The sequence below is a fragment of the Girardinichthys multiradiatus genome, chromosome 20 (genome assembly GCF_021462225.1).
Source record: "Girardinichthys multiradiatus isolate DD_20200921_A chromosome 20, DD_fGirMul_XY1, whole genome shotgun sequence".
Lineage (NCBI taxonomy): Eukaryota > Metazoa > Chordata > Actinopteri > Cyprinodontiformes > Goodeidae > Girardinichthys > Girardinichthys multiradiatus.
In genome coordinates, this window is record NC_061812.1 from 45,122,564 (window position 1) to 45,136,556 (window position 13,993).

Consider the following 13,993-nt stretch of genomic DNA (forward strand, 5'->3'; position numbering starts at 1 on the left):
GCCCTAAAATGTGATGCATGGAAACCCATTTCAATGAAGTGTTATGTCAGCTTAACTGCCTATTTTCTAATGCACAGCAGCTAGCTTGTTGTGTGCTCCAAAAGAGAGCAGCAAAGCAGAGTCATATGTATGTAGTCGAGAAACGAGAGGTCGCTAAGAAGGATTTAGTTTTAGTTGCTGATGAAGTTAAAGATATGTATGTATGGAGGTAGAACACATTCTCACTTGAGGAAAAACAAACAGCCGAGATTTGTAATATGGAGCTGATGTCAGGATCTGCCATTTCTAGGGTCTTGGTGTTTGTTTACCTTTTTAGTTAGATCCTTCTCTTGTGCCTTCTGTTTAGTAGTTATGCTCATTTATGTTTTTCTCTGCCTAGGTTCTTGTATGTGTTTCCCCAGGTTTGTTATTTTAGTGTAGTTCTCCTTGTCTAGTCTCATGTTCCTCTCTGTCAGATCATTAGTTGCAGTCAGTCACGTAGTGTTTGTTTGTTCTGTTTCCTTCATATTGGTTAATGCCAGGTTTTGTAATTTAGTTCAGGTTTCCTTGCTCTGTCCCTCAAGTTGTTTTTCCCTCTGCTTGCTGTAATTAGTCACATTCCCTCAGTTTCCCAGCTGCTCAGTTCCTCACCTGTTACCACTTCCATCTGATTGCCTGTCTTCCTCTTTCATTGGTCCACACTCCTCCTCCCTCTGTTTATAAGCTGGTTGTTTGCACAATTCCTCACTGGTTCCTCATGTCTCATCCCTGGCCAAATTCCTTGATGTCTTCTGTGGTAGTAAAATGTAAGTTTTCTGTTTGTTGTTATTAAAGAAGAAGGAATTACCTCATGCAATGCTGCTTCTGGAGGTTTGTCTGCATTTCAGTCCAACCCAACCTCACACTTTGACAGCTGAACTGTTTGAGAAATCCAAGGATCTGAAAACAAATCCCTCAAAACTTATAGTATGATCTAATGGTTCTGATGAAAACCAAAAGCTGACCTATAAAAACTGAAGTTATTTATGTCTTCTTTCTAATGGATCTCTGAATACAATCTGAAATTTGTTTTTTGTCTGCTGTTTTATTCTCTTCCTAACACGGTGTGTGTTATTTGCATCCACAGTCGGTGACAGTTTAGTACCTTAGCTTGCAGCGTCTCATATCTCTTGGGACTGACAGGATCTCAGATGGACTGTAATCTGAGAGTTCTATAAATAAACAAAAAAGTGAAGACAGATTGCAGAATGAGCATTAGATTATGGAACAATTACTACAGCCTATGAGGTGTATAGGTTTTTTGGGCACTCTATATGCAAGAAAAAGCACTGTCATGCTGATGTCTTTATGGATTCCTGTGCATTGCAGAAAGTTGCGTTGGTTCTGGTATCTAAAATGGGATGGAGGGAGGGGTCCTAATTAATACTCAGAACGCTGCAGAGAGATCATTTAAATAGTCACATGTTTAACCAATTATTCAGAGTGTAATGAAGTGGAACATGGCTCATCAGAGTTCCCAGGACACCCTGCAGTTCCCTTTTCTTCTTGTCTTAATTTGGCTGTGCCAGAATGGAATCCTAATCTTTTCTAAACGTTACAGCCGCCTCTCTCCTCTCTGGGTCAGTATCCGCCTGTCATTTTTGAATTTCTAAACTGCTATCTCAGCATCGCAAACTGGTTGGAGTAATGGAGGGAAACACATTATCTATGCCTGAGGGTTACAGCATTAGGGATTTTTTCCTGATGGAGAATGTCCCTTCCAGGTGCCATTAGCCATGTCCCATCCCGTTTGTTATTTCCAACACCTTGAGCTGAGGATCTACCATGTGCAAAAATGATTACCATTGTTCCTTTTTTAGGGTATATGAATTAATCACATGCAACTCCCTTAAATTCCTGGACAGGGACCAATAACAGGTACAGGATCCAGAGGATCCATACATCATGGACATAGAGTTGTGCTGCCGGACAATTCCCTCACTTGAATATCTTTAGGAATTGTAGTCTCAGCATTAACAGCTGCTGTGTATGGCCACATGTGATCAGGAGCCCCGAGCATGACTTTGAATGCTAATCAAAGCAGAGCCAAATTTGTGTGGAAGTGGACAAAATAAAGTTGATTAGCTCAAACGTGGGAGTGGACAGCTTACTGCGGTGAACACAAATGAACATCGATCACAGGTCAGAGCAGGTCTGATAATGACTAAAAAGCTGCAGGGGCTTGTTAGTCAACCTCTGTGATAGGCATTAATGCTTGACGTATCCTCACAATGCACTAAATACTAACAATGTCATCATTCTTAATTGACCATCCAATATTGGCAAACAATAGGCTTCTGATTCACACAGGATGAATGAATTATAGGAGCATTATGAGGAAAGTGCTGCACTAAAGGTAGAGATGTATGAGTGCTTTTAGATGCACTGAGCATGCTGTGGTTATTTCTGATTGCTCTCAACATTCAGTTCAATTACATTTTAAATTCAAAAATACTTTATTAATCCCAGAGGGAAATTAATTGTTGTAGCTCATATTATGGAAGTTTCTTCAAAAAGCTTTTGTAGATGCTGATGGCTGTGAGCAGGAAGGATCTCCTGTAGTGGTCTGTCTTACAGCAGATCTGAAGAAGCCTCTGACTGAAGACACTCTGTTGTTGTAGGACAGTCTCATGAAGAGGATGCTCAGGGTTGTCCATAATGTTCTTCATTTTATGAAGAATCCTTCTTTACACAATGATCTCCAGAGGTTCCAGAAGAGTCCCCAGAACAGAGCCAGCCTTCTTTATTAGTTTGTTGAGCTTTTTTAAGTTCCTGGCTCTGATGCTGCTACCCCAGCAGATGATGGCAGAAGAGATCACACTCTCCACTACAGACTTATAGAAGATATGCAGCATCTTGCTGCAAACACTGAAGGACCTACATTTCCTCAAGAAGAACAGTCTGCTCTGTCCCTTCTTGTAGATGGCTTCAGTTGCATCTCCACTCCAGTCTGTTGTCCAGGTGAACACCGAGGTATTTATACTCCACCACCTCCACGTCTTCTCCCATGATGGAAATAGTGTCTGAACTATTCCTTTTTTTCTTAAAATCTACAATTATTTCCTTTGTTTTAGTCACGTTCAAGATGAGATGATTGTTTCCACACCATGCCACAAAGTGGTCCACCAGCTCCCTGTACTCAGCTTCTTGTCCATTTCTGATCCACCCCACAACTGCAGAGTCATCCAATTATTTCTGCAGATGACAGGAGTCTGTCTTGTACTGGAAGTCTGAGGTGTACAAAGTGAAAAGGAATGGTGAGAGTACAGCCCCCAGTGGTGCTCCTGTGCTGCTGACTACCTGGTTAGATTCACAACCCTTCAGTCTCACAAACTATGGTCTGTTTGCCAGGTAGTCTTTGATCCAGAAGATTGTTGAAGCCTCTACCTGAGGCTTCTGGAGTTTCTGACAAAGAAAATCAGGTTGAATTGTGTTCAAAGAACATGATCCTCACAGTGCTGCTGGTTTTGTCCAGATGACAGTGGGTTTGTTGAAGCAGGTGTATAATGGCATCTTCAACTTTGACCCTACAGCAATAATTAAACTGAAGGGGGTCCTGATAATTTATTGTTTGCTTACTCAGGTGGGCCAACAGGAGTCTCTCTTGGACCTTCATGATGTGGGATGTCAGAGTAACAGGTCTATAGTCATTGAGGACTGATGGGTGAGTTTTCTTTGTTACCAGAACAAGACAGGAGATCTTCCACAACACTGGACCAGGCTAAGGTTGAAGAGGTGCTGCAGAATCCCACAGGACTGCTCTGCACAGGCCTTCAGGACTATAGGGCTGACACAATCTGGCCTTCAACTAGAATGTTGAGTCTTTTATTTGTAAAAATGTTTGAAATCATGTATACATTTCTTTCCACTTCACAATTGTATTCCACTTTGTGTTAGTCTTTCACATAAAATTCCAATAAAATATATTTCTGTTTGTAGTTGTAATGTGACAATATGTGGAAAGGTTCAAGGGTTGTGAATACTTTTACAAGCCACTGTAGCATCAATCAGAAAACCAACCAAGAAGCCCATGGTAACACTGGAGGCTTAACTACTTGTGATAACAAGACAGTCAGAAACTGCATACCTCCGCCACCCAACATAGGCTCACTGACGCCATAGATTCCTACTTGGCAAAGTCAGCTACATACCAGTAGCACTTAGATTCACATGTATATCGTTAGTTGAAAAGTTGTTGCAGAAAAACAATTTTTTTCCTTAATGAGGGTTTTCTTCCAGATCTAGCTTCATCGAGGTTAAATTATGTTTTACCTTGTTCTGACATGTGAAATATGTGGTATAACATGGTTTTCTAAATATACTGTTGAATAATGCCTCATTTTGGAAACACGTAGTGATTATTCCCTCATCTACAGCACGTTTTTCAAATGTTGCACATTTTGCTGTAATTATTTTCACAGCTGTTTTTTTTGTTGTCATCCTGTGTTGAACACATGACCACATTTTCCCTTTGTCACACAACATGGGGAAAACTTGTGAACTTGTGTGAAATGTGTTTTTTTCACGTAAGGATAGTGCCAGCTCCTTGCAAATTTAACCATTTCCATACCCATCACTGATCTGCATGTGTGCCAAACTCCATCTGAATCAGACGATTCCATCTGGGTGCTTCACTTTTGTGTCAGTGAGTGTAGCGTGACTTGTTTCAGCCTCTCTCCTCACTGTTAAGTAAGTGAATCTAAATTTTAAAACTGATTGATTTGGCATTACCTAGAGGTGGTGGACCATGGCATTCCAAATGTGCATTTTAGAAAAATATTTGACAAGCATTTCATAGCTTTGCACAGCTAGCATCTCTAAGGTGAAAGAATACACCTTATGTTGTTTGATGGATAATATTTTCTCACATTTTTGTTTTTTGCTTAGAACAGGAAAATATATCAGCTCAGTCAGTCTTATAAGCAAAGGCATCAACCACATCTCCTATTATCGATCAGTGCTTCTATGTTTGATTGAGACCCGTGACAGGGCAGTGGGCAGAATGACAAACAAAAAGTCAGAAGGTTAAAAAAGTGGAAACCAAATCAATAATGATGGCTGACAAGATGAGGCTTGGATGATCATTACTGAACCCTCGTACAATAAATAATGCAGAGCGTTGTAAATCTACTGCTCATCCACTAAAAAATTATTTTTGCTCCCCTCTTCAGTCATGATTACTGATTTCTCCATTCTTGTTACAGACATCTGTTGGGAGCCAGTTTACTATGAGAACTGAAGGTGAAAATTAAAAATCCAAGCAAAAAAAAAAAACTACCAGTTTAAAGACACACTATATGGCCAAAGCATATTGGCTTACTTGGCTTTACACACACACATGAACCCCAACAAAATCCCATTCATAATTCAAAAGCTTTAATGTTGTGTCTGCCCACCCTTTGCAGCTCTAACAGCCTTGTTTCTTCACAGAAGGGAGTCTACAAGGTTTAGGAGGGTGGTTATGGAAATGTTTCACCATTCTTCTTGGACACCATTGGTGAGGTCAGACACTGATGTTGAACAAGGAGTCCTATTTCACATTCTCCACTCTGATTCATCCCAAAGGTGTTATATCGGGATGTGGTTAGGACTTCCACACACAACTGACTCATCCATGTATTTTTAGACCTTGTTTTGTGCACTGGTGTGCAGTCATGTTGGAACATTAAGGGGTCCTGAAATTTTCCCTAATGTCAAAATACACTGCTCAAAAAAATAAAGGGAACACTCAAATAACACATCCTAGATCTGAATGAATGAAATATTCTCATTGAATACTTTGTTCTATACAAAGTTGAATGTGCTGACAACAAAATCACACAAAAATCATCAATGGAAATAAAATTTATTAACCAATGGAAGCCTGGATTTGGAGTCACACACAAAATTAAAGTGGAAAAACACACTACAGGCTGATCCAACTTTGATGTAATGTCCTTAAAACAAGTCAAAATGAGGCTCAGTATTGTGTGTGGCCACCATGTGCCTGTATGACCTCCCTACAATGCCTGGGCATGCTCCTGATGAGACGGCGGATGGTCTCCTGAGGGATCTTCTCCCAGACCTGTACTAAAGCATCCGCCAACTCCTGGACAGTCTGTGGTGTAACGTGACGTTGGTGGATGGAGCGAGACATGATGTCCCAGATGTGCTCAATTGGATTCAGGTCTGGGGAACGGGCGGACCAGTCCATAGCTTCATCGTCTTCATCTTGCAGGAACTGCTGACAAACTCCAGCCACATGAGGTCTAGCAGTGTCCTGCATTAGGAGGAACCCAGGGCCAACCGCACCAGCATATGGTCTCACAAGGGGTCTGAGGATCTCATCTCGGTACCTAATGGCAGTCAGGCTACCTCTGCCGAGCACATGGAGGGCCGTGTGACCCTCCAAAGAAATGCCACCCCACACCATTACTGACCCACTGCTAAACCGGACATGCTGAAGGATGTTGCAGGCAGCAGATCGCTCTCCACGGTGTCTCCAGACTCTGTCATGTCTGTCACATGTGCTCAGTGTGAACCTGCTTTCATCTGCGAAGAGCACAGGGCCCCAGTAGCGAATTTGCCAATCCTGGTGTTCTCTGGCAAATGCCAAGCGTCCTGCACGGTGTTGGGCTGTGAGCACAACCCCCATTTGTGGACGTCGGGCACTCATACCATCCTCATGGAGTCAGTTTCTAACCGTTTGTGCAGACATATGCACATTTGTGGCCTGCTGGAGGTCATTTTGCAGGGCTCTGGCAGTGCTCCTCCTGTTCCTCTTTGCACAAAGGCAGAGGTAGCCGTCCTGCTGCTGGGTTGTTGCCCTCTTACGGCCTCCTCCACATCTCCTGGTGTACTGGCTTGTCTCCTGGTAGCGCCTCCAGGCTCTGGACACTACGCTGACAGACACAGCAAACCTTGCCACAGCTCGCATTGATGTGCCATCCTGGATGAGCTGCACTGCCTGAGCCACTTGTGTGGGTTGTAGAGTCCGTCTCATGCTACCACGAGTGTGAAAGCACCACCAACATTCAAAAGTGACCAAAACATCAGCCAAAAAGCATAGGTACTGAGAAGTGGTCTGTGGTCCCCACCTGCAGAACCACTCCTTTATTGAGTGTGTCTTGCTAATCGCCAAAGATTTCCCCCTGTTGTCCTTTCCATTTGCACAACAGCACATGAAATTGATTGTCAATCAGTGTTGCTTCCTAAGTGCACAGTTTGATATACAGTTCACAGAAGTTTGATATACTTGGAGTTATATTGTGTTGTTTAAGTGTTCCCTTTATTTTTTTGAGCAGTTTATAATTAGGCCTTAAGAATTCCCTTTATTAAAACATAGGGTCAAGGCCCAACTCCCATAAACAGTCCGACACTATAATCTCCTCTGTGCAGTCAGGGAATTCCGTTCTCCTGGCAACTGCCAAACCCAGACTTGTCTAATGAATTACCACCAGGGAAGCATGATTTGTCACTTCAGAGAACATGGCTCCACTACTCTATAGTCCAGTACATGGTTTATGCTATTGCATCTGGCGCTTTGCATTGCACTCTGTGATTTAAAGCTTCAATGCAACTTCTCAGCTCTTGGGAGCCATTTCATGAAGCTCCCTATGCACTGTTCTTGAGGTAATCTGAAGACCACATAAAGTTTGAGATCTGTAGCTGTTGACTCTTCAGAAAATGGGTGACCTCTGCAACTCAGCATTCGCTGACCCTGCTTTGTTGTTTTATGTGGTGTGCCACTTTGTGGGGTAGTTGCTGACGTTCCCAGTTGCTTTCGCATAGTTATAATTCCTCTAAGAGGTGACTGTGGAATATTTACTACAGAGGAAATCATGATTGGACTTATTGCACTTGGCATCTTATGATGGTACCGGACTGGTATTCACTGAGCTCCTGAAGGCAACACATTCTTCCTTAAATATTTTAAGAGGAGTCTTCATTCCTAGATGTTGAATTGTATTCACATGAGGCCTTGGAAGTGAATGGAACACTTGAATTCAATGATAATGATGGGTGTCCTAATGATTTAAGCTATGTAGTGTATTACACCAAAGTGTAATACACTATATAGTTCCTTATCATTTTTCTTCCCCATTGCACACTATGAAAATAATTTGGGGGACATATTAATAGGCAATAAAATATTTAGATTTCAATCAAGCATATTGGTTACTAATATAATGACAATCTTGGGTAAATTCTATGAACTTTATTCTGGGAACAGATCCTACCTTAACACATGAATTAGGATTTTACTGAAGATGTTAATTCATTGAGACGTTATTCTAATTTGTCATGCATGGCATCCAGCTGAGAACCATCTGGCTGATATTTTCATTTGTTGTATTAAGAAAGGATAAACATATATTGACTTGCTGAAATTAAGAACTTTCATAAGACTTGTGGTTAAAAATGTTTTAGTGTTGGAGCAAGGATTTTAGTATGTATTCTGCTTTAACTAGTTTAGCAATATCACCTGTGGCTGTCAAGAAAAAAGTGTTTACAATCTATTTCAAGAATTTCTGAAATCAATTCTTTATGTTAACATGGAGGACAAAGCAGGTGAGTAAAACAATCCTAATAATTAGAAATGAACTATTTTAGTTGAGTAAGTATAAATAGTTAAATAGGCTGGAAATGTAGATGTTTTTAGCTGTTAAACTTAAATACTCAGACATGCTGATAAAGGTCATGTAAATAAATACAGGGAAAAATGTTACATTGGTTTTATTGGTTAAATTCTAAAGCTGCTGTCACATGGTTTCCAATGACATCTATTCTTACATCTAATATTGAAAAGCATTTGTTAGTCTAAACATGAGGAAATGAAGGGGACTTTGTTGGCAATCAAGCCCTGTTATGTCTGTGAAAAATGTTTCATTTTTGATGCACTCTGAATAGAGCCTGCATATCAGGATCAGGAGTGTTCTGTTCTGTCAGGATGTGACACGTTAATTCTGCTGTGACATCGCTGTCTCGTTTTATTATCATATTTTTTGTATTTAAGGATCAGCCAACCATCTCAGAATGAAATTCAAACCAAATATCAATTTCAGTGCTATATGAGGGGTCAGATGTTTTAATAGCTGAATGACTCAGAAAGTAAGCTAGCTGTCAGTTTCACTTTCAGTTTTAAGCATTTGGCATCCTGTGGCATGGTGTGTATTTGATTAATGTTATTATTGGGTGATCGCTGCCATTTTTGAGTTGCATGTTTGTCAAATCTTTAGTATATATAGTGCTACATAATTGAAATTATATAGTCTTATACATAATACAAGAGAGGGTGCATTAAAAACACTTCACATTAGAATTTGCTAATCTGTGTGAGTCATGAAATTTCATAACATTCTGAAAAATGTTAATAATGATGTTAACAATTCACATCCTTTTTAGAAGAAGGAACAAATGTTATGAGCTTTCACTCCACTACATTTTCACAATAAAATTGTGGTTTTTACTCTACTACATTGCTATGAAGGCTTTCATTACTCATTGCTTTTGTTGACAGTTTTTGTTAATGTAGTTTGCGTTTATTTTGTCCCACCGACACACTGGTGTGAGGTGAAGGCGAAATATCATTCTTGTCCTATTAGTTTTGTTCTACAGGTAAATTGGGCACGCTCAGGTCGGCCAGGCTTCATACATGTTGCATGTATAATGGAATATATCATCATTTAAATGACTTTTTGCAATATGCAGATAAAGCTTAACATGTTATTTGAAACAACTTTATTTGGATTTGCTTTTCAATTAAGTTTAAAAAGTCATCAATAGGATGTCAATTGAATGCAAAGACTAAATCTCACTGGCTGCTTTTATAAGTTGTCTCACCTTCCCAAATCAGGTTTCAATGATGAAAAAAGATGACTGGAAACGTGCAGGCAGGGCGGAGGAGAACAGGACATGGGGCACGGGCAGCATAACAGAAGGAAATAGCAATGAACAATGAAGACTAGGGAGCTTATTAACGAGGAGAAGTGATCAATGACATAGGAACAAGGTGAGTGTTATCAGGGTAATGTTGAACACCTGATGGTACTGAGTAGAAGAACTGAGGGAAGGAGACTAATTAACAGAGATAACACAGAGGGAACTGACCAAGACACAAAGGAGTACAAGTCTAACACAAACAAAAGAGAAACTAAATTTGCCAACAGAAAACCTGAAATAAATGAGAGACTAAACACAAAGAATGAACTAAAGAGGAAAAGAGTTATCCACAATAAAGAACACAGAGACAGAAACCAAACCCAAAACACACCCGAAATGATCAAGATACATACATAAACCTGTAGATTATGACAATTTCAGGTGGAGATTAAATTGTCATAATCCACTTTTTTATTTGTTGACAAAAATGTCCATCATTTTCATTATAGTTTCAGTCATTGTGTATTTTATTTTCTCTTTTTTTGTCTGAAACAAAGGTTGTAAGTAAGAATTACCATCTTCATAATTAACACCGGTATTCACCACCTCTGGATACAAGGTTTTAATTTGTAGAACCACATTTTGCTGTGATTGCCCATTTGTCTGTGCAAAGTACCTCAACCTCATACAGATTACATGGAGAGTGCATTTTAAGTCTTATTACTGATTCTTGGTTAGATTTAGGTCTTGTCTTTGACTCGGCCACTCTAACAAATGAATATGCTTAGATTTATACCATTCCATGTAGCTCTGGTTGGATGTTTAGGGTTGTTGTCCTGCTGGAAGATGAACCTGCACCCCCATCTTAAGGCTTGTGCGGTCTCAAGCAGGTTTCCCCTGGTCTGACCTGTATTTAGCTCCATCCATTATTCCCCCAGCATAATGCTGCCGCTACCATGTTTTTGAATTGGCATGGTGTGTTTAAGGTGCTGTGTTAGTTGTCCACTGTTCATACTTGTAGAGTTTGGTATATACTTTTTGACTATTTACCAATGAAGTGGTTTCTGAAGGTAATGAATTGTACTGAGTTTTATTTAAGGGCAACAGATTAAAGGAATCAAACCAAAAAAATAATGCCTGCCACACCTTTCTAATTTTTTGTTTATTAAAATTATTTAAAACAAACACATACAGTATATTTTATTCTCTTCAAAATTATGTGCTGCTTTGCGTTGGTCTTTTACTAAATTCAATAACATACATTAAAGTGTTTTACCTTCTAACTGTATGTAAAAACAGACCAAAGAGCACTGCTTTATTTTGTACTCTTACTTTTTTATTCCTTGTGATGTTTTGTAATAGTTTTAGCCATGTAATATTAACACCTTATAAGTTTCAGTTCCTGGCATCAGTCTAGTTCAAATTGTTTATATAGTCAAATTACATGTTTCCCCCCCCCCCCTCGGGGCACTTATAAAAACACCATTTAAATTCTATCCAGTTCAATCTATATCATTAAATTCCAGTCACAATTCAACATAGCCACCTGAAGTTCAATTCTAAGGGAGAATTTGCAATATAACGTGTCCTCCTCCGTTCACTTTATCTGTCTTTATTTATTATTGTTTCTGATCACTATTATTGTCCTCTGCAATCTTAGCAGCCAATAGTTTTCAGATATTACTAACTTCTTTCAGCATGATCCTTGGCTAATCTGTTGCTGCTTCTGCTTTTTCTGTCCATCACTTGCTCTTTTGAGATAGTGGGACTGCAGTATGTATGCACAACATATCAGCTCCCACAGTATCAGCTGCTAACTCACTCCGCAGCATGAGATTCAGACCCTGGTTATTTGGTTGAATGAATTATTAATGGTGGACTATTTTTTTTCTTTTCTGAAGACTCCGTGCAGATTGCATCTCCTAATGTTCACAGAGCTCATGTGGCCTCTTTCTCTATTTTTTTTTTCAGTTCCAAACAAAGGAAGTGTTTGCCCAGGAAGTGTTCTTCACTGTCTGTCAGAACAGGAATCTTTCACCTTGGAAAATGAAGATGTTGTTGCCATGGGAACTCTTAATCCTTCTGTCACTCAAAGAGTGCTTTGCCGGTAAGGTGCCAAGACAAGTCTCCTTTCATGACACACCTGATATGCATACATCTTTCACAGAGAATTTGCCTTCTTTTTCTCACCTGTGTCTATTTTATCATTTCTTCCCAAGGAGAGCTGATAGCAAACTCAAATAGGAATCATCCTTTTATTTGCCTTTTATATCTGTGCCGATTCTGTGCAAAACATTTGCAATCTGATTTAAATTCAGCCTTGGTAGCAGGACATTTCTGAACCTCACTGCAACGTATTTCAGTTTAGGGAAGTTTTCAAATTCGAGTGTTTGAGATACTTTAGTATATAGTACCAGTCAGAGTTTTATATACCCCGTATCACATATAAATTTGGGTGTTTAATGATACATTTCAACTCAACAATTTTATCCCTCTTGACAGGTTTTCATAAGTCCCTAAGGACTAAGATGTAAGCTTAAGACATGACTACTAAATTATTGTGATTAGAGCTCTACAAAATATCAAATAGCACTTGCTATGTCAATATCAATGTGTGCAATATTTACTTGAATGCAATATTTTTGTTGGATACTATGTTTTAAGTTTCATGTATTCACATGTACATCGGTAATATACACTATATTGCCAGAAGTATTTGTTTGTCTACTTTTGCATGTACATGGACTTTGATGATATTCTGTTCTTATTCTATAAGGTCCAATTTGTCAATGGACCCACTGTTGCCAGCATTAGCAACTTTAACTATTCTGTAAACATCTTCCACAAGGTTTAGGAGTGTGTTCATAGTTAGATGAGAAAACCAGAGTTGCAGCCTCCGCTCTAATTCATCCCGAAGGTGTTCAAGACGATTGAGGTCTGGACTCTGTGCAGGTCAGTCAAATTTCCCAACACCAAACGTTATACACCTGCAGCCATGGAAGTGATTGGAACACCAGAATTCATTGATTTGGTGGTGTGACCCAAACCTTTTGGCAATATAGTGTATTTGGCCAGCTGGATTGACTCCAACTTCCTTATTACCCACATCTGTTGTATAGACTTTTTGTGGATGAGATGCTAAAACTCACAGAATGTGGTAAAGATATTGTTATTAGTTTATTGTTATTGGTAAAGAAAGAAAACTGGTAGGAAAATGTGGTATAATCACAATTCATATCCTAAACCATTATTTATTTTCTCTACATTATGCAGCCTAATTTTGATTCAAATCACTGAATCCATTTGGAAAGCCTGCCAAGGATATCAGGTGACCCACTAAGAGGAGTCCCAAACATCACCAAACAGTAATTTTACTTTTGATTTCATTCAGGTTCAGACAATTCTGAGTCAGCCAGTATTTGACATCTCATAGACAGTTAAACAAGGGCTGCAGTGTGTCAGAGACATGGAGGTTAAAAGGGTAATTTATTTGGACATCATCAGCATAACAATGGAAGGAATTATGCTTTCTAAATATGGAACCCACAGGCAGAATATATAAAGAAACAGAATGGGGCCCAAAATAGACCCTTTAGGTACTCCATAAGAAATAGGTTAGATCATTAAAAACTCTTTAAAGTGCTGTCTATGTGCTATGACGGAGTGTAAAACTAGATTGAAATTCTTTACAAACACAGTGAGTATTTAAAAAGGTATGAAATTGATTATAAACAGCCTTTTCTAAAATGTTTGACATAAAATGTAGTTTGGAATGTAGTTTTGTCTAATTAGAAAGAACATTGTGATGAAGATTCCTCTTTTTGATACTGCACTACTGCATGTTTAAATACAGCTGGTACACAGCCAGATGACAAAGAGGTATTTAGAATGTGTAAAATACTAGGCCCAATGGTGGAAAGAGTCTCCTTAAAAATATGAGGAGGGAGGATATCTAGCATGGAACTAGAAGGTCTCAAATTAAAAACTGTTTCCTTTAAATCTGCAAAAGACACAAGTTTAAACTGGTAAAAAAAACAGCGGAGCATTGAGAAGGTACAGCCTGATCTAAAGCAGGCTGTGACTGAGAAGACCTTAGTGCTAAAACTTTGTCAGT

At 39.3% G+C, this 13,993-nt stretch overlaps 1 protein-coding gene across 1 annotated transcript in view; it reads left to right on the forward strand.

Moving 5' to 3' along the window:
• LOC124856364 (contactin-3) overlaps positions 1–13,993 on the forward strand; it is a 253,125-nt gene that overhangs the window by 115,750 nt on the left and 123,382 nt on the right. The window contains exon 2 of the mRNA XM_047346720.1: positions 11,851–11,986. Within this exon, the coding sequence (XP_047202676.1) occupies positions 11,926–11,986 (61 nt within the window). The 5' untranslated portion in view covers positions 11,851–11,925. The remainder of the gene's footprint in view (positions 1–11,850; positions 11,987–13,993) is intronic.